Source organism: Labrus bergylta, chromosome 12, assembly GCF_963930695.1.
Source record: "Labrus bergylta chromosome 12, fLabBer1.1, whole genome shotgun sequence".
Taxonomy (NCBI): Eukaryota; Metazoa; Chordata; class Actinopteri; order Labriformes; family Labridae; genus Labrus; species Labrus bergylta.
This window is the reverse complement of record NC_089206.1, coordinates 6,674,854-6,696,769: the sequence shown is the minus strand read 5'-3', so window position 1 is coordinate 6,696,769 and position 21,916 is coordinate 6,674,854. Positions and strand designations below refer to the sequence as shown.

The 21,916-nt window shown below is 41.2% G+C and overlaps 2 protein-coding genes across 5 annotated transcripts; both read left to right on the top strand.

The window, feature by feature from the left end:
• The first annotated feature begins 148 nt into the window (after positions 1-148).
• On the top strand, positions 149-12,218 carry tfcp2 (transcription factor CP2). Of its 3 annotated transcripts, none has more exons than XM_065961009.1 (16): positions 149-385; positions 714-920; positions 2,938-3,089; positions 3,450-3,526; positions 3,676-3,781; positions 4,028-4,134; positions 4,378-4,530; positions 4,620-4,730; positions 5,162-5,250; positions 5,437-5,503; positions 6,382-6,475; positions 7,405-7,495; positions 7,627-7,733; positions 9,000-9,142; positions 9,249-9,300; positions 9,428-12,218. In XM_065961009.1, exons 2-16 carry the CDS (start codon positions 799-801, stop codon positions 9,463-9,465), a joined length of 1,509 nt encoding a protein of 502 aa, XP_065817081.1. In that variant the 5' UTR covers positions 149-385; positions 714-798; the 3' UTR covers positions 9,466-12,218. The 3 variants fall into 3 exon arrangements, with proteins under 3 accessions (XP_065817081.1, XP_065817080.1, XP_065817082.1); XM_065961008.1 differs by having other exon boundaries at positions 149-478; XM_065961010.1 differs by lacking the exon at positions 149-385 and having other exon boundaries at positions 869-920; positions 2,938-3,018.
• Positions 12,219-12,577: 359 nt separating this feature from the next.
• csrnp2 (cysteine-serine-rich nuclear protein 2) lies at positions 12,578-21,453 on the top strand. 2 transcript variants are annotated; one of them, XM_065961007.1, is made up of 5 exons: positions 12,578-13,260; positions 15,183-15,379; positions 15,491-15,753; positions 16,713-17,009; positions 18,240-21,453. In XM_065961007.1, the coding sequence occupies exons 2-5, from the start codon at positions 15,196-15,198 to the stop codon at positions 19,197-19,199; spliced, it is 1,704 nt and encodes a 567-aa protein (XP_065817079.1). In that variant the 5' UTR covers positions 12,578-13,260; positions 15,183-15,195; the 3' UTR covers positions 19,200-21,453. The 2 variants fall into 2 exon arrangements, with proteins under 2 accessions (XP_065817079.1, XP_020513350.2); XM_020657694.3 differs by having other exon boundaries at positions 12,580-13,260; positions 15,183-15,355.
• The last annotated feature ends 463 nt before the right edge of the window (positions 21,454-21,916 follow it).

The window sequence follows — 21,916 nt, the reverse complement described above, 5'->3', positions numbered from 1 at the left end:
TTTAAAAAGTAAAAAAAAAAATAATAATAATAATAATAATTAAAAATCATTTATTTCCTCCTCATCTATGTTATCACGACCTCGGAGCAGTTCGTGGCAGAAATGAGCTCCAACGTTCGTCACTACTGCAAATGGACCACACGAAGAAGAAGAAGACGAAGAAGGGAAAAAAAAAAAAATCGGAAATTACGTGTGCTCCCTTTTCCTGGCGAAGCTAGATAAACAAACAAAAGCGAGACATTATATTATATTTATTAAACAGTCTACGCCAGTTAATACGCGCCTCTGTGTTTACATGTGACTATGGGGATTAATTAGTCAAAGTGAATCCCCCACCAAAGCTCAAACGAAGAAGGACTAAGCCGACATGCTATGTGGCTAACAGGTTAGCTCGACATGTTTATTCTGGTGCGGGGGTTAGGGAGCATGAAACTGGCGCAGGGATAACGAGAAACTGCTTCTTTTTTTTAATCTACAGGTATGTTGCTTAGATTAAGTTAATTTTCTTTTAATTTATTTAGTTAATTTTAGTTTTATTTATTTAGTTAATATTCGTTTTATTGAAGATGTAATGTGTGAGTTATATCTTATCAGTGCACTGTTGTGTAAAAAAACAAAAACGTGAGACTCTGTTCTGTTTGTTGGCTTCACTGATAAGATTTTACTGCATTCCTTGATGTTTAACCACACTTTCCTCACTGTCTCTCTTACAGGTTGTGGGGGATTTCAGGTCAAACTTGAGTTTCTTTTTTTTTTTACCGACACTGCACTCCGAAATCTCTCCTCCAAATCGTCACCATGGCGTGGGCTCTCAAGCTGCCTCTCACGGATGAAGTGATTGAGTCCGGACTGGTGCAGGACTTTGATGCCAGTTTGTCAGGGATTGGACAGGAGCTTGGTGCGGGGGCATACAGCATGAGGTACAGCCTTTACATTTACAGTCTATGGAGGAGGAGGAGGAGGAGCAGGGATTTGGGGGGGCAACTTTGGTCACAGCAAGGGGCCACATTCATTTAATTCTCACTGCCACAGGGGGCCAAATTGTAGAATACAAAAAAAGATTCCAGTCACTTATGTCTCAAATTTAACTCAACATATATCAGTGATGAAATATTATTATGGATTGTCTGTTTTTTATGATTTCATGGCAGATTTTGTCATGTTTTCTTCATGTTTCCAATTAATTGATATGTCAAAATTGACCTGAGGGCCACGTTGAGAGTTGATGGGGGGCCGCATGTGGCCCACCCCTGGTTTATGGGTACAAGCAAGAGCGTTTGAGTGATTAAATCCTCTGTTTCACATGCAGTCGTGGCCAGAAGGAGAGCACACATCACACCTGTTTTTAAAATCTTTACACATGGCTGCCTGTTAGTTTTCCAGTTAATTTTGTTAGTTTATAAAGCATTACATGGCCAGACAACCTATCAGATATGATTTTAGTTTATGAACCAGTACGGCCCCCCTCAGATCCTCCAGTTCCTCTCTCTTAGTTGTTCCACAGAGCAGGACAGAAAACCTTTCAGCTGTTACGCTCCGAGACTGTGGAACGACCTTCCTGAGGGTCTGAGAGGAGCAATCTTAAAACTCATTTATTCAGTCTTTATATAGTACTTTATATCAATTCAGATCTTAACATTACTGTATTGTCTTTTTTATCCTACGACAATTTTAAATATTTTCTTCTTATGTATTTATTTTAATATCTTGTTGCTTTTGTGTGTCCTAGTTTCTTTTCTTTTATTTTTATACATGTTTTTTAATTCTTATTTGTGTGCCTTAGTCTCCCAATGATTTTATAAACTACTTTTTGTCAACAACTTTTCTGCACTCTTGTTAAGCACTTTGAACTGCGATTTAATTTGTCTGAAAGGTGCTATATAAATAAAGTTTGATTGATTGATTGACTTGAGTGCTGCTGGGGTTACACATTTACATTCACAAATATATGCCACATTGCCTTTAACATCTCAATAGTCCAAACGTTTTTCTAAAAGGTAATACATTTCTTTTGGTGTTATGGGTTTTATTATATACTGTATGTAAAAGTGATTTTAATGGCACCCTAAAGTATAGCCTCTTTCAGTCAAAACTTTTAAAAGTAAGAGAAAATGCAATACCTACTTAATCATAAGTAGAAAAGTTCACAGTTCCTCTCATCTAGACAGCTTTTGCAGACTATTCACACTGCACAAACTTATGCATGAATATTTTTGGCTCTGCTCTGAGAAATAGCAGGAGGGCAAATTAACCAGCACATGCAGAAGAAATGCAAAGCTGTGCGCTGCCTGGTGACTATCAGATTAAGTATAGTCTTTGATGAATTTTGATTTGAGCTTTGGGGCTATCACTATTCAGATACACCCTAATCCACAAGTGTTAATATATGTTCACACAGTTCAGAGCGTTACCTTTCTTATTAAGGTAAAAATATTGATATCTAGGATATCTGAACTCAGTTTTTGTATGATGGGTATTATGTGAAATCCATTTAGGTATTGATGACTCAGCCTCGTTGCCCTGTAGGAGAAAGATGACTCTCTTTTGTGCCATTTTCTGCATGCTTACATGCTCTGTAAATGATACTGCCCAGGCTGCAAAGCACCCACTTGTTCCTAACATTCCTCTGTTTCGAGAAGCAACAAGATCCTGGCTGGATACCATGGTATTTAGAAAGGTTGTTCTGGGTGCAAAGCTGACTAACACAATATCCCACCATCCAGCCTTAAGTGATGTGTAATGATGGCTGGGAATATTTAACTCTCCGTTTGAACTTTGATGATTTTTTCATGAGGTTCAAAGTAATCCGCATGAATAATTAAATATGAGGTGTTTATTTCCTGTCGACTTGTCTTATGAAAATGAAATGATGACTGTGCCTCACAGGGAGATGATCAGTGCACTCATCCTATTCTTGTTCTTATCTCTGTTACCCAGCGACGTTCTCGCCCTCCCCATCTTCAAGCAGGAGGAGTCCAACCTGCCTCCAGACTCTGACAACAAGATCCTTCCCTTCCAGTATGTTCTGTGTGCAGCTACCTCGCCAGCTGTTAAACTGCATGATGAAACACTCACCTACCTCAACCAAGGTTTGCATCAGGATCTCAGACTACGTGTGCTCTGACACTGAAAGCAAATTCTGATGCCTTTTAATTTAGTTATTTTATTACCTGGATGAGTGTTGATCTAAATACACACATGTTTGCGATTTATTTCTATATTTGTTAGACCAAACAACAATTTATTTTAATGTATCATTACATGTGGTATTGCAGAATAAACTTTATATTCAGTGTCTTCTTGACATTTGAACAAACTGTATAATAATACTGTTGTTTTGTGACTCTAAATGTCTAATAAACAAACAAACTGCAAAGGTTTAATAGTTCCTGTAAATGTTCAGCATCTGTAACTGGATTTTTATTCATTATGTGTACTTGTCATTGCAGGACAGTCCTATGAAATAAGAATGCTTGACAATCGGAAAATTGGGGAACTTCCTGAAATCACTGATAAAATGGTGAAGGTAAGACTGACATTCCAGTTCACACATTTTACCATAGATTTGCACAAGTCTATCATCACAAACCGGTGAAATTGTTTCATTTTCAGGAGAGTGAATCTACCTGCTTTGGATTTGTTTGGTAACAAAAACACATGTCATTGAATTTTCAGAGCATAATTCGTGTGGTGTTTCACGACCGACGGCTTCAGTACACAGAGCACCAGCAGCTGGAAGGCTGGCGCTGGAACCGGCCTGGGGATCGCATCCTAGACCTGGGTGAGCACTGACTTAAACATTGGCTGGTCTACTTCGGTGGCTCCAGAAGTATTGTGTTGAGCTTGTGTGTGGGCAGACTGTTGATGTGCAGCCTTGTATGTTTATTAACCGTTCAGTAAGATTTCTTTTTTTTTTTTAACCTGACAAATAAGTGCAAGATTGAGATGATAGTGGTGATGTTTTAAAGAAAAGGTGTGCACTGAGAACTCGTGTGGTAACAGCCTGTTTCACATTGATCCATTGCAGATATCCCCATGTCCGTCGGCATAATCGACCCCAGGGCTAACCCTACTCAGCTTAACACTGTGGAGTTCCTTTGGGACCCGTCAAAAAGAACCTCAGTTTTTATCCAGGTAGCATGATGGACCACACTATTGTTTCCCTTTGTTTTTCATTTATTAAAAGCAACAGCAGTTATCTGAAGCTTGTTTGGGCTTTTGAGCATCATGGAGATCGCTTGTTAACATCTAGTGTACTCATCAATCCTGTTTGGAAACTTCCCATATTCATTAATTACTTACACAAATGCTCTTTGGTTGAATGTCATGTCGTCATTCTTTTGTAGAGTTCAGTTTTATATTCTTTCCTTTTCTTAGGTACACTGCATCAGCACAGAATTCACCATGCGTAAGCACGGTGGCGAAAAGGGCGTGCCGTTCCGCGTCCAGATCGACACGTTTAAAGAGAACGAGAATGAAGAATACACAGAACACCTCCACTCTGCCTCCTGCCAGGTCAAAGTGTTCAAGGTGAGAGGGATGTGGAGAAGCGCCGATGTGCTGCAATGCAAAAACGTGCGATCTCCCCATGTAAATGATTCTCGCATGACCTGTTTCAGCCCAAAGGTGCGGACAGAAAGCAGAAGACGGACAGGGAGAAGATGGAGAAGAGGGCGCCACAAGAAAAAGAAAAATACCAGCCCTCCTATGAAACCACAATACTGACAGAGGTGAGTATATAGCTGTGATTGTAAAGGGATGAAGCATGTCATGTTGCACTTAGGAGATGAATATACTTTTAATGTCAAACATGGCTTGTTTACATTGATTCCAGTTAGAGCTGCAACTAACAATTATTCCAATCAAATGTAATAGATCATTTTTAGATGTACTGCTTACTCTGTAAAATGTGGAAACACAGCGACATAGGAATCTGTTTCGACTGAGCAACAGCCTCAAACAAAAAAAGTTAATTTGATAAAATGAACAAAAAAAGCAACAAATCCTCACACATACAATCTGTAATTGAAAGAAACAACAAACGATGAATCTTTCCCATAGATTTTTAATCCCATAATGGATTCATTTACTCGACTGCCTCCTTCGAGTTCTAAGGTCGTGCAGATGCCTCAAAAACAACCTCTGTGTTGGTGTTTTGCAGTGCTGCCCCTGGCCTGAGGTCACATACGTCACCAACTCTCCGTCTCCGGGCTTCAGCAGCACACACAACAGTTTCCCAGTTGCAGAAGGGTATGAGTCTTTGATGATCTTTTTTTTTGCTAATACTAAATGAGTAAGGCTGCTTTCTTCTGCTTGAATTTCATTTACTGTAAAATCTCTTCCGTGGCTGTCTGTTTTACTGCATGAAGAACATGTATGTTAGTTATCTTCTGTATGGGTTCGGGTATAACCTGCTCATTTTTTCCTCCCTTTTAGAAATGGATCGCCAAACCACCAGCCTGAGCCTGTCGTTCAGGTGGCAGATGTTAGTGTGTTTCAATCAGTAAGTGGAAATCACTCTCTTACTTTACCCTACCTGCATCACTGAAACACTGCATGTTAATATTCACAAATGCAGAGCTGACATCTGGGTGGTAAACCTCCGCCTCAAAAGAGATTATTTAAGGCACTTTGCAAACACACACACACACACACACACACACACACACAGAGTACTGGAAACACAAATATTAGAGAGCATGAGGCATGGCACAGTCTGACCTCTTCTCTCTGAAGCACAAAGTGTGTTTAACAGTATACATAGATAGTACAGTATGAGTCCCAGTAAGCCGCAAAGCCTTGCTCATAGTACAAGTTATAGCATTTAACAAAAACAAATCACAAATACAGGGTCAACTCACAAAAACAAGACATTAGAAAACTTTCTATGGAGGCTAGAGAAGCGGCTAAAGATTCAACAGTTCTTTTATTTAACCTTGAAACATGACACATCCGATTATTTCACGCCGTACACCCTGTTTGTTTGGTCTAATGGTTTTCTGTTGTGTTTATTGACTTAAAAACATGGAGAAATGTTAGAAGAGTGTTTATCCTAAGTAACAGTGAGAGTAATGAACCCCTGCGCCATGAAGTCGTTGAATTATTCTTGTTGAGATCACAAATAAGTTCTGTGTTGCTCAAAAACATCCAGGCTCATTGATTTTTATGAGAGCACATTTGCTAAACTACAAAGACTTCAAGGACAGTTTTCAATGTTTTGCCATGTTTCCTGAGTAAAGAGCATTTGTTGTGGAATAAACTACAGTTACATAAAACAGTATTTTCAGTTTAGACTTCAATACGCTTACTGTGTGATATCATTCAGGATTGTTTCAGTCAAATATTTTACTCTGTGCTCTTTTTTTTTTTTCTTCTCCCAAGAATTTGTTACCCACAGCGAATCCACAGGATGCACAACAGTGGCTCCTAAGAAACCGCTTCTCCCCCTTCTGTCGACTCTTTACCAACTTTTCAGGTAAACTGGCTCTTGAATACATCCCATCAGTTGTGTAAGGCGCTACCACCTAGCACCTTTTGTTTCAGGGCAGAAAAGCGCTGGCTGTGTGCTCGGGAACGCTTGCAATGAGCGTTGGTGCGACACTGCTTCGTTTCTTTTTACTGCATGTTTTATATTTTACATCGTTTTTTACTCGGTAAGACACGGAGCGAAGAGTATTTGGATAAAAGGCACGATATGTAGGCGGCTAAACTACAGGGAATACTATGCAGTTGGAAAAGAGCGCTGGTGACGTCAACGGCGCCTTTCTGAAAAGTTGAAAGATTTTCAACTTGAGCGCTCTGAGTGATCGCACAAAAAAGGCAGAGCTCTCGGATGAAAAGACGCAGGGCGCTGCACTTTTTCTCCAGACGGCTGCTTTCTGCTGCGAGCGCTCTCCCCTCATAGAAAACAATTGAAAAAAAGACACTATCACAGAGATAGCCTAACTAAAAACTATGTCCGCCTGATCCTCCTTCATCCATTAATATTTACAGTCTATATGCTAAACACACATTCAGGAATGAAACACTATTTTAAAGAACTACCTCATGAGAATTACCTCATTTTTATTATATTATTGTAGAAAAGATCTTGTAACAGACCATGAAACACTGATGAGTTTAGTTGCAAACGATGTTCTTCTCATGTAAGATGACTCGGCACAGATTCACCTGCTCAGGGACTACAGTTGAAAATTAGCCACAAAAGCTAATCTGGCACCTTACAGAAATGTAATGAATGTGCATTGCAACTTTAAACTGTATGAATAAAATAATGAAGATCACACTACAAAGGGGTAAACTGCATTGATGTTCAGAACAGCCGTCTCTGCCTGTCCTGTTGAGATTTGCTGGATTTGAAGGTTTTTACACTCTAAAACACGCTCTTGTTATTTTGTGTTCCAGGGGCTGATCTTTTGAAACTGACCAGAGAGGATGTGATTCAGATCTGTGGTCCAGCTGATGGTATTAGACTTTTTAATGCACTGAAGGGACGGTGAGTCTTCTTTTAATGAATCCCAATCCATAAAAAAAAAAAGTGCTGTCTTGATGATTTAACAAGAAACCCTTTTGCATGTTTCAGGTTATATTTTTATATGTGTATGTGTATGTGTATGCCGTCTACAGGGTGGTACGCCCGAGGCTGACCATCTACGTCTGCCAAGAGTCTCAGCAGACTCGAGAACAGCAAACCAAACACGAAAACGGAGATGCTGCCGCCAACACTTTCTTTGGTGAGTGCTTTTTATAGGTGCATTAAATTCAGAACAGGAGGACTGAGGGTTTAGCTGCAAGGAGCCATTGTTGAACCAATCACAGAGAGATATAGATTTAGAAGGTTGATGCCATTCTCATAATATATTTAAATTGTAAGCATACAGAAACTCCTGTAGTTAGACAGGTGAACAGTGGCAGGTTTTGCCGTTTTTCAGCCTAAATATAACCACCACTTGATATTTTTTACACATTGTGTTTTTCAAGGTTTCTGTGTCTGTAGCTTTAAATGCAAATTAGCTGTGTCTGACCACGCCCCTCTCTGGAAGGTCTTGAGCTGCTACGTCTTTCTAGCGTCAGCGTCTCCCTATTGTGAGAAGGAAGATTCATGGGAGCAGTGTCACCCACCTGGGGGAGGGGTTACTGCCCTTTGTGATGTCACAAAGGGAAAATCTTCAAATGGCCTGTTTGAGCACACATTTTCTGAAAAGTAGAGCAGGCAAAATATAGAGAAGATGGACTTTTCTCATAATTATTATTTTTGTTTTACAAACTATGGCGCATGTTAGTGTTAGAAAAACATTGTCAATTCTAATTCACATAATATGCGACCCTTTAAGATAAAGTGTTTCTCTAGTGTCATACTCTGGCTCGTGGGCAATGACAAAAGACGAGAGTGGTCAGGCATTGCCAAAGTAAACAAGCATTTTATTTTTAAAAAATTAAGTAAATAAACCAACAATAACAATAGTTATGAGTTGTGTTTAGTCAGTATCTTCAGTGGTGTACATGTTTGTGTGTGAGTTTGTTTGTTACCATAGTGTGGTGTGATGTGTTGAAGAGTGCGCTCAACATAAAGACCTAAATCAAACAAATGGTGCAGGTGTTGGTCTGGCTGAGAGAGAGAGAGAGAGAGAGAGCGAGTGGCACAGGAAGCTAGCTTTTAAATCCTGGGAGGAGCAATGGGCAATGTGGCTCAAGATCTAGCAGGATGTAACATCAACCTCTCTGCACCTCGAAGAAAAGACGTGTACAATAGTGCAGAAATAATCACACTCCAACCAAAAGCCGTCACACTAGGCACTGTGTCCTTTGTTCTACTGTTATAAGTTAGAGAAAGCTTTTCCAGTATAATGCACCAACTGCTGCACACAAGAAGATATTTGTTGGCATAAAAACTCTTCTATGCAGAACACATAAAATCGTAAGACATGCTCAGACATTAAGTACAAATTGACTTCTGAATTATATTTGTGATTAAAACCTTTTTTTTTCCCCCCCTACAGTATATCATGCCATTTACCTTGAGGAGCTCACGTCTGCTGAGCTGACAGAGAAGATCGCTCAGCTTTTTAACATCTCACCACTACAGATAAATCAGATCTTTAAACAGGGACCCACAGGAATCCATGTACTGGTTAGTGATGAGGTAAGATCTTTTTTTAATGGCAGTGACTTGTTGTTGATGCACATGCTGGTAAACAGCCCTAGCTTGTTCCCCTCCTCTGTTAATACTTGGACTGTCTTTCTAACAGATGATTCAGAACTTCCAGGATGAAGTGTGTTTCGTTTTGGACACAATGAAAGGTATTTGATTGTGATGATGATTAACTGCTTCTATATTTAACAAGCTTTGATGAGCTTCATCGGTTTATTTATAACACCTTCCTCACCTGCCATGTTTCTCCCCCCCCCCCCCCCCCCTTTCTTCCAGATAACACAAATGACGGCTACCACATCATCCTGAAATGAACTGTGCAGGAGTAAAGCGTTGCTCTCTTCTCTAGACCCGATCCAGCAAGCCCCTCGCGAGCGTCATGCTCCTCGCTGTTCCTTGAAGATGTGGAGATGTCCTCAATAATCCTCCTGATGCTTCGAGGAGGAAAATGAAACTGAAGCACACAGCGACCCCCTCCTCAGTAAATCTTACTGTCTAACTTTTTAGGGAGTGACCGTTACCCCCCGTGAAGTAGCGTTCTCCTTCTTGGCCTGCCTCTGTCTCCCTTTAATGGTTGCATTCTTTGTCGCTTATGTCTCCTGAAAGAGGTTAGTGGCCCCGCAGCTGCTTTGTTTCTTTATTTGTTAGCTGAGCATCTGGTGTGCCCAGGACTCTGTGCCTCTGAAACAGTTTGTCTTTTTAACAAACAACAGCCAAAAAAAAAAAGGAAGAAACAAAATGAAACGGCACATACAGGCTGTGAGGCAACATGACTCAGTCAGAAATGCAGCATGATTTCTGGTCCTCATGCTGGGACCGACTCAGTCTGCTGGAAACATGGTATAGCCAGACGCATTCACACCGTCACACAAGAGAACCACGAGAGGAAAGAAAAGCAGCATCAAGTCGGACTTCAAGGGAAAATGTTGGAATCAGGCTGTGCTCCTTAACTTGTGTGATTCCTTTTTAAAGCTAACATTGGGAGTCTTTGGCTGGTTTGAGCTGTTACTTTAAAGGAACATTTTTTAATTTTTTTTTACTTGACTCCCAAACACTGTTTGGTCGTTTTAGTGAGTGCAGCGCCGCAGACCGTATAGAAGAAGTGGATTGAGCATCTGTTACACCTCCCACTGATCCATGGCCTAAAGTTTTAAATCTTTGAGTTTGGCATTTTGAACGTCATCGGACCGGCAAAGTCCAGTTGCTTTCTCAAGATCTCTACTTCTTAATCGTTTTATTTTGAGATAGCAACGCTGGTTTTCCCTGTGATAGCGAGATAGTTTCAGTTGTTTTCCCATTAAAAACGGATTTTCTGTTGATCTAGAAAACCAAACAAAAGGCTGGTTACTGTGTTAGGTCATACTCTGACATCCCATGCTGCCATTACCCACAGCAATGACTGAAGTTAAGCCTATTTCTATATCTGTTATGTACAATTACAACTCTGGAGATATGAGCTAAACAAATCCAGATCTCAAGAAAACAACTGGAAATTACTTGTTGTCACGGTTGCTTAACTCTTTCATAGTTTTTTTCAAATGTATTTTTTATACACCTGTGGTCAATATCAGACAAAAACTTCTGTTAACTTAATGAAATTTTCAGGGTGAGCTGCATGTGGAGATATAAACAGCCTGATTTTTCAATCCGACATTAACTGTAATTTTCCCTGCCAGCCCCTTTGTTAATTTACCTCCTGAAGTCAGGGTGAGTCGATGTGAGAACACATTAGGAATTATTCAGGTAAATTAACTGATGCACGTAATAGGTCTATTTCATTGTGTTCTCTATTCACCACTATGTTATTCTCCGCTTATTTATTGATTTGGCATTAAACATTGACCTAAAGTAAAAAATTGTCATCAAACTGTTGGACTACGTCCGCCATTTCCACATCTTTTCTTTTTTTAGGTCGTTTTTCCTTTTTGCCCTGCGACGCCCCCTCCTGTCTGACGGGGATAGTGTTCTGCTGCGAGGAGTTACTAAGGAGGATTTCAGCGGCAGCCTGCCTGAAATAATTCACAAATTGTCAGTGGTGCATGTGTGAAATCGCCTCTGGTTTTTCTCTTTGCATAAAGGGTAGTGCCCCCTGTTGGTCTTTAGAAATAATGCAGGTTTCCTGGGCTGCATTGGCTTCTTTGTTTGAAAGCTAAGTCCACTTCTTTTACAAAGTCTTTGTGCAGTCAGTGCTGCTTACACTGGCCCTCGTGGTTGTTGCTTAAGAATCTTGAATTATGATGAAAACACAGTCTATGTTATGATCATTTCTGCAACACTGTCAAACTTTCCCTGGTCCAATGAGCTTTCTGTCCCTGTCAGTTTTTAAAAAAAATCTTTTCATTAGGCCTATGCTTTGCAATTTACCAGCATTGTGTGTAAATAGATAATTATTTTTTAACATACTTTCCCGTGGAACCATGTGTTACTTTTGCGGTGTCTCTTCATTATTTCTGGATGTAACCACTTCCAATGACAGATACATGTAATGTGCTGTTGGGCGCACCAGAGCTGCATGTGAACATATGTGTGTAGTCTGCGTTGAGTCCTTTGTACTTCAAAATAGAAAAAACCTTTGCACATCCATTTCATAAGACAGGCGCATAGGAGAGTGTGTCCATCAAAAACTTAAAGGTAAACTCCCGTACAAAGTCTAACTTGCAAAAAAACATTTCTTGGAATCATTTCTGTACTAGACCTTCACCAGGCAAACCTTTCTTTAAGTGTCTTTGCTTCGACTGAAATCCCTTTTTGTGATGAAAAGTGGCTCGAACCAAGTGATCCTTACCGTTTCTTCCTCTTTTATCTACAAACAGAGAGTACTTAAAAAGAGAGGAGAGTTCACTGTCAGACTTTAGTATGTGCCAATATTAAAAAAAACAACAACATTTGCCTGATGAAGATCTTGTACGAAAACGTTGCCAATACGTTTTTGTTTGCAAGTTAGGCAGTGTGCAGGAGTTTACCTTTTTAAGTTCCTTTGTACTGCCTACATGAAATATATTGCTTGACATGTTAAGTATCCATCTTAAACCTATCTGATCAGCATTATTAAATTTTTTTTACCCAATCTGTCTGTTTCCTTTTGTATTGTTTGCAGATATAAAAAAAAAAAAGCTTGTTAAACTCCAAAGAAAAAGATTATTTCCTTTTGCTGGACAGATGTTGAAGCATACTTCAAACATGCGCAGTCATTAAGTTGCCATGGAAACAAGCTTTGACAAGAGTGACGTGATGATGTCACAAACTATGATTGAATATTGACCAAAGGTGCAGGTGTGTTTTGTGGAGACATCTATGTCATGATAATGTTCAATTTTGCACATTTTCTTTCTGCACACTGTGAACAAAGGAGGCCGAAATGGGTATGGAAAACTTCATTTCCCGGCATGCTCCGGCGCAGGGCATGCCTATGATGTCACAATAAGTATATATACGGCTACAGGGAAGAATTTCTTCCTCCATTGTTACATTGTAACAAACGGGGCCGGGGCGAAGCGGGGAGGAAAGACGTCTTCTCGTTCGGACATTTGCAACATTTCGACAATAACTACAAAAACAAAAACAAAAGCCTGCCCGCTTTAACGCGAGAAGACAACGAAGTAAGCACCGCCGACTGGAGCCGCCCCGGTGAGAGAGAGAGAGAGAAAAAAAAAAGAAAAGATAAACCAACACAGATGTCAGCGGATTTTCTCCATCGCAAGCTTTCCAAGATAAGACAATTCATTCGGCTCTTTAGATAATTCAAGCTGCACCGAAAATGAGTGGAAATAAGTGGCAGCCAATCATATGACGCCCCTTTCCGTTCTCTTTAAATACAGAGGCATGCTACATTTACGAAAGCCGCAGGTCTATCAGGCAGTGTGTAGAACAATGAGCATGGAAACTAAGTAGCCTTATTATAGTCAGATGAGAAGTGTGAGAGCAAATTGACTGCCACGCAAGAATTCAGCCAGCTCTCCACGGTTGCAGTCCGGATCTTTAATTCAGGGTTGTATGGTTATTTGGCACAAGTCATCTGAAAGGGCGTTGAAAGATTGATGTGCAGTACACATTGGAAAGAGAAAACAACCAACGAGCTGCTTGGATTAGGGTCCCTGATTCTGCCCCAGGTAAGAGGGTTTAGTATTTCATTAACCGGGCGGTTTGCCATTGTGTGTGGGAGTGTGTGTGTGTGTGTGTATGTGTGTGTGTGTGTGTGTGGAAGAAATGGGAGAATAGAGAGGCCGGTCACACACTGATAATCCCAACCTCCCACTAAACACACAGTCTGGTCAGTTTCTGCATGTACATGATTAAAACAAACACACCACCGACACTGCATGTCCCTGACTGTAAATATATACAAGGAAGTAACATTAGAAAGAATCCTGGAGGCTGCCACAGTCCAAACTACATCTTTTAAAGAAACAGGACAATGACTGTGGTTTTCTCACGGGAAATGAGCCTACTATCAAAATTCAGCCTCAGCTCCAGTCGCCCCATTTATACCAGAGTCCCAGGTGGTTCACAATGATGCTATAACCCTATACTAGCATCTTCAGTGACTGTTGTCCTCTCTCTTTGCACTGAAAGCCCACTCACTCAGAACAGGAAGATGCAATGCAATATCCACACGTAGCAGGAAACAGCATTCATCTGCTGTTTCAGAAATGTTTGCACAGTGACAGCAACATAGCTTGGACACAAATTGAGCAGTTTTGATTATGTTGCAAAACCTACACAGTCCTGCATGACTCATCAATCAATCTATCTATCTTTAAGTGTATGGCACCAAGTCATAACAAATGTTACCTCAGGACACCTCACTCTTCAATTATCTACAAAGAACCCAACATTAATCAGAACATTAATGCAGCATGCACATTGAAACTGCATTGTTGTGCAGTTCCCACTGATTTTGCAAAAATAGTGACACAGAAACTCCTTTATGTCTTTATGACTGAAGGCTTGTGATTTTTATTTTATTTATTAGAATGCTTCAACAGAGAGTTAATCATACTGCACTTCACGATTACTACAGCATGTCTGCTGCATTACATTTACGATGCACTGTCCATAAATCAGCTCCAGGATCAGCCTCTATATAACATCACCTCTGCATCAACTCTCTGTTCAGCTTGAGAACAAACTACAAGCAATCTTCTGAATGAAATGTTTCCCATTCTGATTGTAAAGGCTGGATTTTTCTTTTTAGAACTCCAAATTAAGGTGAAGAAAATGCCTCATTTTGAGCTCTCCCATTTAGAAATAAAGCTACAGCATATTATGTCAGTGATATTTGACATGTTATCTCATGCCCAGGTAAAGAATAAAAGCATTTTACACATCCAGAGTGGAGTTAAAAGCTGTAAATGACCTGCTCATGTACCTTGTTCTTAGGTTTTATTAATATAATAAAACCTAAGATGGGCCCATTTTTTTCCACGTGAAAATCGTTTTGGTTATTTACTTGTTTTGAAAGTATCCAACTTTGTGTGATGCAGCTAAAATACAAACCTACGAGGCGAAACATTTCCTTACACAAGATCTATAATGAGTCACTTTGATTCACCTCGATCCACTAACTGTAACTTGATAAAATATCCGTCCCCCTTTTTGCACAGATTAATGCAGCGGCTGAAAAGTGTGAGGAGCAATAGAGATCATCTGCTTTAGGGCTGTTTGGATAAACTGTGCTAGTTGCCATGGTGATGTTTGCAGACCTGATGATTTCAATGTAGGATTTCATGAGAAATGATGGGGGGATGGGGGTTTAGGGGGGTGAGGGGGGGGTGCAGAGGGAAGAAATGTTGGAGCTTGAATACAGATGAAAAGAGACAGGAGCAAACAGCTGATGTCATCTTTTTTTTGTATCTGTGTTCAGGAGCGACCTCACAGGAACAGTTTGAATCAAATGTGTGACAACAGGAACATGTTGTCAGTATTACACAGTTCCCAAACACAGTCGTGGACTTTATTCCTCACTGTGTGTCTCCATTTTGACATCCTTTGTGTTGCATATGGCTCGACGTGTTTTCCTCTGTGCCCTCAGAGAGCGAGTTTCCATGGAGGCAGCTTCGCCCCTCAGCCTCAAACGCAGATATGAAGAGGTGGACAACGGCTCTCCATTCTCTACACCTAAAGACTCCGACGATGACATCTCCAGCAGTGACAGCGTCGACAGCTGCGACAGCCTCAACCCCCCTTCCAGCGCTGCATTCACCCGTAAGGAGCCACAGAAGGCACAAGGCAATACACTTTAAAGACCCACTCAATGGATAATTATCATGTATCATTATTAATCATGTGTAACATCTCCTCCCAACTATCCCCCCTCCCCCCTCCCCCCCCCCACCTCAGCCACCTCCATCCTTAGGCAGCACAAGCCGTCACCGGGGGGGAAGCGGGTACGTTTCGACGTGGTGACGGTGTACTACTTCCCCCGGCGGCAGGGCTTCACCAGCGTGCCCAGCCAGGGGGGCAGCTCCCTGGGCATGGCTCGTCACCACTCCTCCATCAGACACTACACGCTGGGAGAGTTCGCTCGTGAGCAGGAGACGAGCCACCGACACACTTTACGCCAACACCTGCGTCAGGAGAAGCTCAACGCCCGCAAGATGAAGGTAGAGTTCACAGAGTAACTGAGAGAAAGTGGGACCGATGACACGATCGAAAAGGATAAGTTGATGTGACTCATCATCTGGTCCGAGGTGTCCTGCTTTCAGTGAAGTTTATGCACCATTTATTGAATTATTAATAAAACATGTGCATACATTTTCCTTCCTTCCTTACTTTGAAAGCACATTTCTGATTCAGCTGTGGTGAAAAGTTATATTACTAAAGCACAAAATGTAGTAGAGCTCTAACATGCAATGTTGAAGGACTTCTCCTTAAAGCTTTCTGTATTTGTTTTATCTTACTCAACTACAGTCTGAAGGCTGTTTACCTTTTACTCAGCTTTTCACTTTTAACATAATCCAACTCTTTTTGACTTGTGATAGTGCGTCTCACATTTCACAAGTCTATGAGGTGTTATCAGCTCCAACAGAGACAGATTTTTTAAAATAAAGCTGTTATATTTATTTTAATTGAAAAAACCCCCAAAAAAAACAGAATAGCTGTTTCAATCCTAAAGAGGTAATACGCTTCAACATTCATTTTTAAACATGATACATTAAGACTGATTTGTATTTTTTTGATCCTAATCAACAGTGTATGTTATTGTGTGCTCAACCTACAGCAGTGTTTTTCAAAATAAAGGTATTTGATGCATCAGTGCTAACAATCTAACAGTGAATATATATGTTTAAGTACTGCAGCAAATTATCTGCAGATAGAATTATTTTTTAAAAGGTACCTCCTTTATTTTCACTACATTAGGATTTGGTTGTGGGACTTTTCATTTCCATGGATGAATTTTACTTTGTAGCAATCCTGCTTTTCATTTTCCAAAGGAATCTAATTGCTTCTTAAAATAACTCTCCTTTTTAAAAGTCTAAGTATGAAATGATGACGCTACAGAAAGCAATCAGTCTCTTATTGTGTACAGCTCTCACAGTTCTACACTCTCTGTCGTCCACAGCTGACGAGAAACGGCACAGTGGAGTGCGCTCAGGCTGACCTGCTGACTCTGGAGGACGTCTCAGACGAGGATCTGGACGTGGACGGCGTGGAGGTGGATGACTGTTTCTTCCTCCAGCCGCTGCCCACGAAGCGTCGCCGAGCCCTCCTGCGAGCGTCTGGTATCGCCCGCATAGACGCTCGGGAGAAAGCCGAGCTGAGAGCCATCAGGGTGTCGAGGGAGGAGTGTGGCTGCGACTGCCGCTTGTACTGCGACCCTCGCCACTGTGGCTGCAGCCAGGCTGGTATTAAGTGCCAGGTAGGAATGTTAAATGGTCTATGTGTCTGTGCAGAAATATATTTAAAAAAAAAATCTGATTTCACTGCTGAATTTTAAATGACTGCCATATTAATCTGAAGTCATAAGAGTGCTTTATTTTCCCACAGGCCTTATTCTGGGAAAAAAATCTTTCTCCTCGTAAAATTAATGATGGCTGAATTCCATTAAGCTGGATCAGTTTCAGGGTTCTTAGTCTCGTGGATGCTTTCTCATTGTCACGGCTAAGTGTGACAGTTGAATAGAAGGATGTCATCATCATTATAACATTATCATTCAATATGTCAGCTGAGAGAAGGACTCTTCAGTTCATTTTAAGGACTGAGAAAGATTTAAAAAGTCAACTTTAGTTCTTTGTGAATTGATGAAATAAACATTCAGAATTATCCCAGTCATTCCATAAATGTTGTACACAGCTCACAATACACACAAATTCATAACAATTATTCACCCTTTCTAACTTTATCAATAATATCTACTTTATAACACGAGATAATGGCAATATTAGCTTCATTCTTTTATGACACAAAAAGAAGACAAATGTATAAAGTCACATTTTAAAGTACTTAAAGCTCTCTATGCAAACTTCTGCAAAGTCGTAATAGCAATGTTTTGGTCCCGTCACATTGAAAGTACGACTGTGTGCATTACAGTCCCATGCACCGATCTTATGACATCGATATGTAAAGAAAAATACGGGCAGCCTTCTGCGAAAGAGAGCTAATAGGTGGTTTTAACATAGGTCCCACCCCTGGACGGACAAATAGCCAATCACAGTTAAGGATTTTTAAGGTGGCACCTGGGGTGGCCAATCAGAAAGGGGGACACATGCCACCCCTGGACACCCTTCTGGACACACCCCTGTACACGGAATATGAAGATGCTTTTATATCTTGTGCATATTGTCATCAGCATGTCTGTGTTCCAACAATCACAGTTTTTAATCGCTCCAATTTTCATATCCTTATTTCCCAGATATAATAATAATAATAACTAAACCCAAGGACGCTATAATGATATCAAGTAAAACGAGACAGAACTAAAATAACATGTATTTTTGCTAAAAACAACAGGTTTACAAGGTATACAAATTTAACCTTAACCCTAAACCTTCTATAAAACCCATGTTAGAAACTGAGTACCAAACGCTTACTTAAACCTTTCCTATTAGAATAAAATAAGACTGCATCTTTGTTTCCCTTTCTGTTTCAGGTGGATCGAATGGCTTTCCCGTGCGGCTGCTCTCGGGACGGCTGTGGCAATGTAGCGGGACGCATCGAGTTCAACCCTCTCCGCGTCAGAACTCACTACCTGCACACCATCATGAAGCTGGACCTGGAAAAGAGGAGGATGCTCATACAAGGGAACGGGGAGCAGTACGCTGAATCTGACCCGCTGTCCTCCCCCTCCTCCACCTGCCCCACCTCCCCAGACCTCTCCCCTGTCACCGGCCTGGACTCTGAGCTGGAGGAGAGCGAGGTGCAGACGGTGCTGGAGGTGCAGGATCTCCTGGCAGAGCAGGACATCCTGGAGCGGGAGAACGAGACGGCTGTGTTGCACCTGCAGAGTGCAGAGGAGCAGGAGAGGAGGGAGCGGGAGGAGGCCGAGGGGGAGGCATTGCAGGAGCTGGATGGAGGGCTTGCAGAGCAGCCTCTCTGCCTCCTGCCGGCTGCAATGGGAGGAGGGCAGGAGGAGGGCGTGCCCGGTGTAGAGCAGGTCCTCCTGCAGGGGCCGTTTCCTACAGGGGCCACGGTGCTTTGCATCACTGACAACCAGGAGGAGAGCCCCTCGGACCTCCTCAAAGACTCCTCCTCTCTGCTCTACTATCAGCTCAGTCCCATTGAGCCCGGAGCGTTCGAGACCCTGCACCGAGCGGAGAACGGCAAGCCGGAGGGCTGCTTTGTGAGAGGAACAGAGTCAGGAGGAGGGGAGTGTGACGAGAGGAAGCAACAAGATGCAGAGGAGGAGGAGGAGAAGGTTGATCACCCTGAAGAGATCATCTGCAGGGAGGGCTTGGGGAAAACTTTGACTGACGAGATTCTGTGCTCAGAGCAACATGTGGAGATACGTCAGGAGAGACCCTCGAGTCCCCTGCAGAGCCTCCCTGAAGACCAGTGCCAACGGGGCTCCTGCATGGAGGGAGGAGTAGCTCCACCTCCTCCTGAAGTCTAGATCTCGCTTTGCTGCAGATATTTTGCACAACTGATTCATCTAAGATGAAAAGAAAAATGACACATTTCACATTAATTACTGCTATCATGGAGAGAATGATTACAGGTTGCAATCTTTAGTCGGAGATTTTGAGTATTAATATACACGAGAAAAGGGAGAAGGCTGAAAGCACATACAGACCACTCCCCTGTAGTAATAAGGATGCAGTAACAAGGCAACATCGTGCGTAGTTGTGTCGGGGGGGGTGATGGATGCGGCCTTAAAGGAAAACCCCTCAGAACGTTTGTGTGTAGTTCGTCGACGAGGGAGCACAGCAAGAATTTCCAATGCAGCAAGCTGAAAACACAGTTTGTGAAAGCTGACATCAGCTTTTTTTTTTGTTGTTTTTTTTGTTTGGTGAGTTATGAAGCTATCGACACACTAATCAAAAAAAAAAAAAAAAAAAGGTTCTGCAGTGCACAGGAAGCTGATATGTTTGCGAAACGTTTCCGGCTCTATTACAGCAAACGTGTGCTGCAGGAAAAGCCAAATGAAGGCCTCTGATAGAATCCTCCGCTGAACATAGACCTAATAATCCTGGAAATACTTGTTTATGTGTACTGTATATGCATTTGTGCGAGAGAGAGAGAGAGAGAGAGAGCCAAAGTTGCTGCTTTTTTGAGCTGTATGCACATTACGAACTAAGCATCAAGCAACTAAGAGCCGAGTGCTGCCGCTCTGCTGTCATAAAGTTAAAACCAACATTAAGCAGCCGGCTAGCTGCGGTCTTAGTTGTTGCTCTCGCTCTCCTTAGGCGACTCTTGCAAATGCGCCCCATTTGTCAACAAAAAAACCTAGTTTACTTGTAGTTACAATGCCTATGATATTTTGTCTTTTGGGGATTAGATGCTGTTGGTTAGAAGTCCTGGCAGTCTGTTTTTTTTTGTTTTTTTTTATATATTGAGTGAAAGGAAATGTGATTCTTCTCCTGTTAACATGAAACACCTCCTCCAGTGAAAGGAGGGGGGGATTCTACCTGACGTGGAATCTCATATGAAGAAAAATAGCATTTAAAGAGTAAAGGAAAGTAGTTATACAAAAGGACGATGTGATGTAACTAATTTATGAAGCAGATTGAAGACAACCTGAATTTGTATATTTTATGTTCAATGTGTAAAAGTGTGCATGTGTGTGAGTTTGAGCCTACTTTACACCCGTGCATCATTTTGTGAGAGAGGAAGCTGTGTGTGTGTGTGTGTGTGTGTGTGTGTGTGTGTGTGTGTGTGTGTGTGTGTGTGTGTGTGTGTGTGTGTGTGTGTGTGTGTGTGTGTGTGTGTGTGTGTGTGTGTGTCTATACGTACTGTACAATGAAAAAAAAAAAAAGGGTGTGTCGTAGTGAGGATACATATTTAATCCCTGAAAGGTGCTGATGTCACAGATTTACACTTCACTGATTTCCCTCCCTGCCATCATGAGAAACGGGATTTCGTGGAGGTGTTTCTCGATGACTGACTGAAAAGTTCCCGTGTTAGAGAGCGTCTTGTAGGTACGCAATAGCTACTGCACTGCTAATCACTAATGTGGAGATTCTTGAATACATTTTGATGTCATTGAAATGCAATCGTATGACTTTTTTTTTTTAGTCTTTAAATGTCTTTTTAAGTTCGACTGACTGAAGCTGATCTGTGTATGTGCGGCAACTCTTTTAACACTAAATCAGTCCTTTTGTTTTGTGGCCTACTATTACTTTGCTTTTTGTATAACACAGGATGTGCTGCGAGCGTGAATGAGTCGTCCGTTTCTTTATGCCTTTTATTTTTTATCACCTTAATATAAATCTGCTTAACAATTGCACCAAAGCAGTGGTTCCAAACCTAATTAAATGATGCTGTCATCCATCAGATGTGAACAAAGCAGTCTCCTGTAGTTATTGTGAGGCTGTGGATTTATCGTGCTCATGCTAACTTGCCTTTGCTGTAGAGCCATCGTTGAAGCGGTGAAGATTACAAGCTGCCTGTTGTTGAGCTTTCGTCCTTGGCTTTCCACTCAAAGACTCTAGGTTTAGGATCGCACTGCATCGAACGGGACACCTTCTACACTTTGTGATCGTGTGTTTGTCGGTGTGAACGGGCGCTGTGTTTGTGAGAAAAAGACGGTTATGTTTAGACTTCATCTAAGAAGCTGTGAGAACAACTCTCATGCTAACTGTTGCCTAAAGTGGACAATAAAGGTTTTTATACAAAATTAGAAACAATAAAACACTCATTTAAAATGATTAAGAGTTATGTTTGTTGTGTTCATCTTGGGAGGGGGGGGCACACACACACACTTTATTATATCTGATCAAAGGATTTCAAATTCAGTTCATGCTGCTATTGATGACCTATATCCATGACCTTGATTTATAAAACGAATAGTCTTACATTCCTCAGCTCTCTAGATTTAGTATGTCTCATGTATTAGTAACTCCCTTGAGTTGCACGATGACTGTAACTCCCACATATATTTTTTTACACTATTAACTTTAATGGGAAAATAATCAAAATAAAATTAATTTGAATTTTCAGTTGTTTCCAATTAATTAAATATCACATTTAAGTAGATTTATTAAACGTTTATCTGTTTGTTTTGTCAATCAGTGTTTGTAATCTGGAGATTCATACGCTGTCAATGTGAAGCCAGACATTGTGAATCCTTTGTCCTCATCCACACTCTGGAGGTCATGTCAATGACCGCCT

Excerpts from the sequence above, each read along its gene's own strand:
- tfcp2 (XM_065961009.1), top strand. The coding sequence starts at position 799 with ATGGCGTGGGCTCTCAAGCTGCCTCTCACGGATGAAGTGATTGAGTCC. Across the intron at positions 3,090-3,449 it reads ACTCACCTACCTCAACCAAG|GACAGTCCTATGAAATAAGA; the intron begins GTTTGCATCAGG and ends TTGTCATTGCAG. Across the intron at positions 3,527-3,675 it reads TCACTGATAAAATGGTGAAG|AGCATAATTCGTGTGGTGTT; the intron begins GTAAGACTGACA and ends TTGAATTTTCAG.
- csrnp2 (XM_065961007.1), top strand. The coding sequence starts at position 15,196 with ATGGAGGCAGCTTCGCCCCTCAGCCTCAAACGCAGATATGAAGAGGTG. Across the intron at positions 15,380-15,490 it reads GGAGCCACAGAAGGCACAAG|CCACCTCCATCCTTAGGCAG; the intron begins GCAATACACTTT and ends CCCCCACCTCAG. Across the intron at positions 15,754-16,712 it reads TCAACGCCCGCAAGATGAAG|CTGACGAGAAACGGCACAGT; the intron begins GTAGAGTTCACA and ends TGTCGTCCACAG.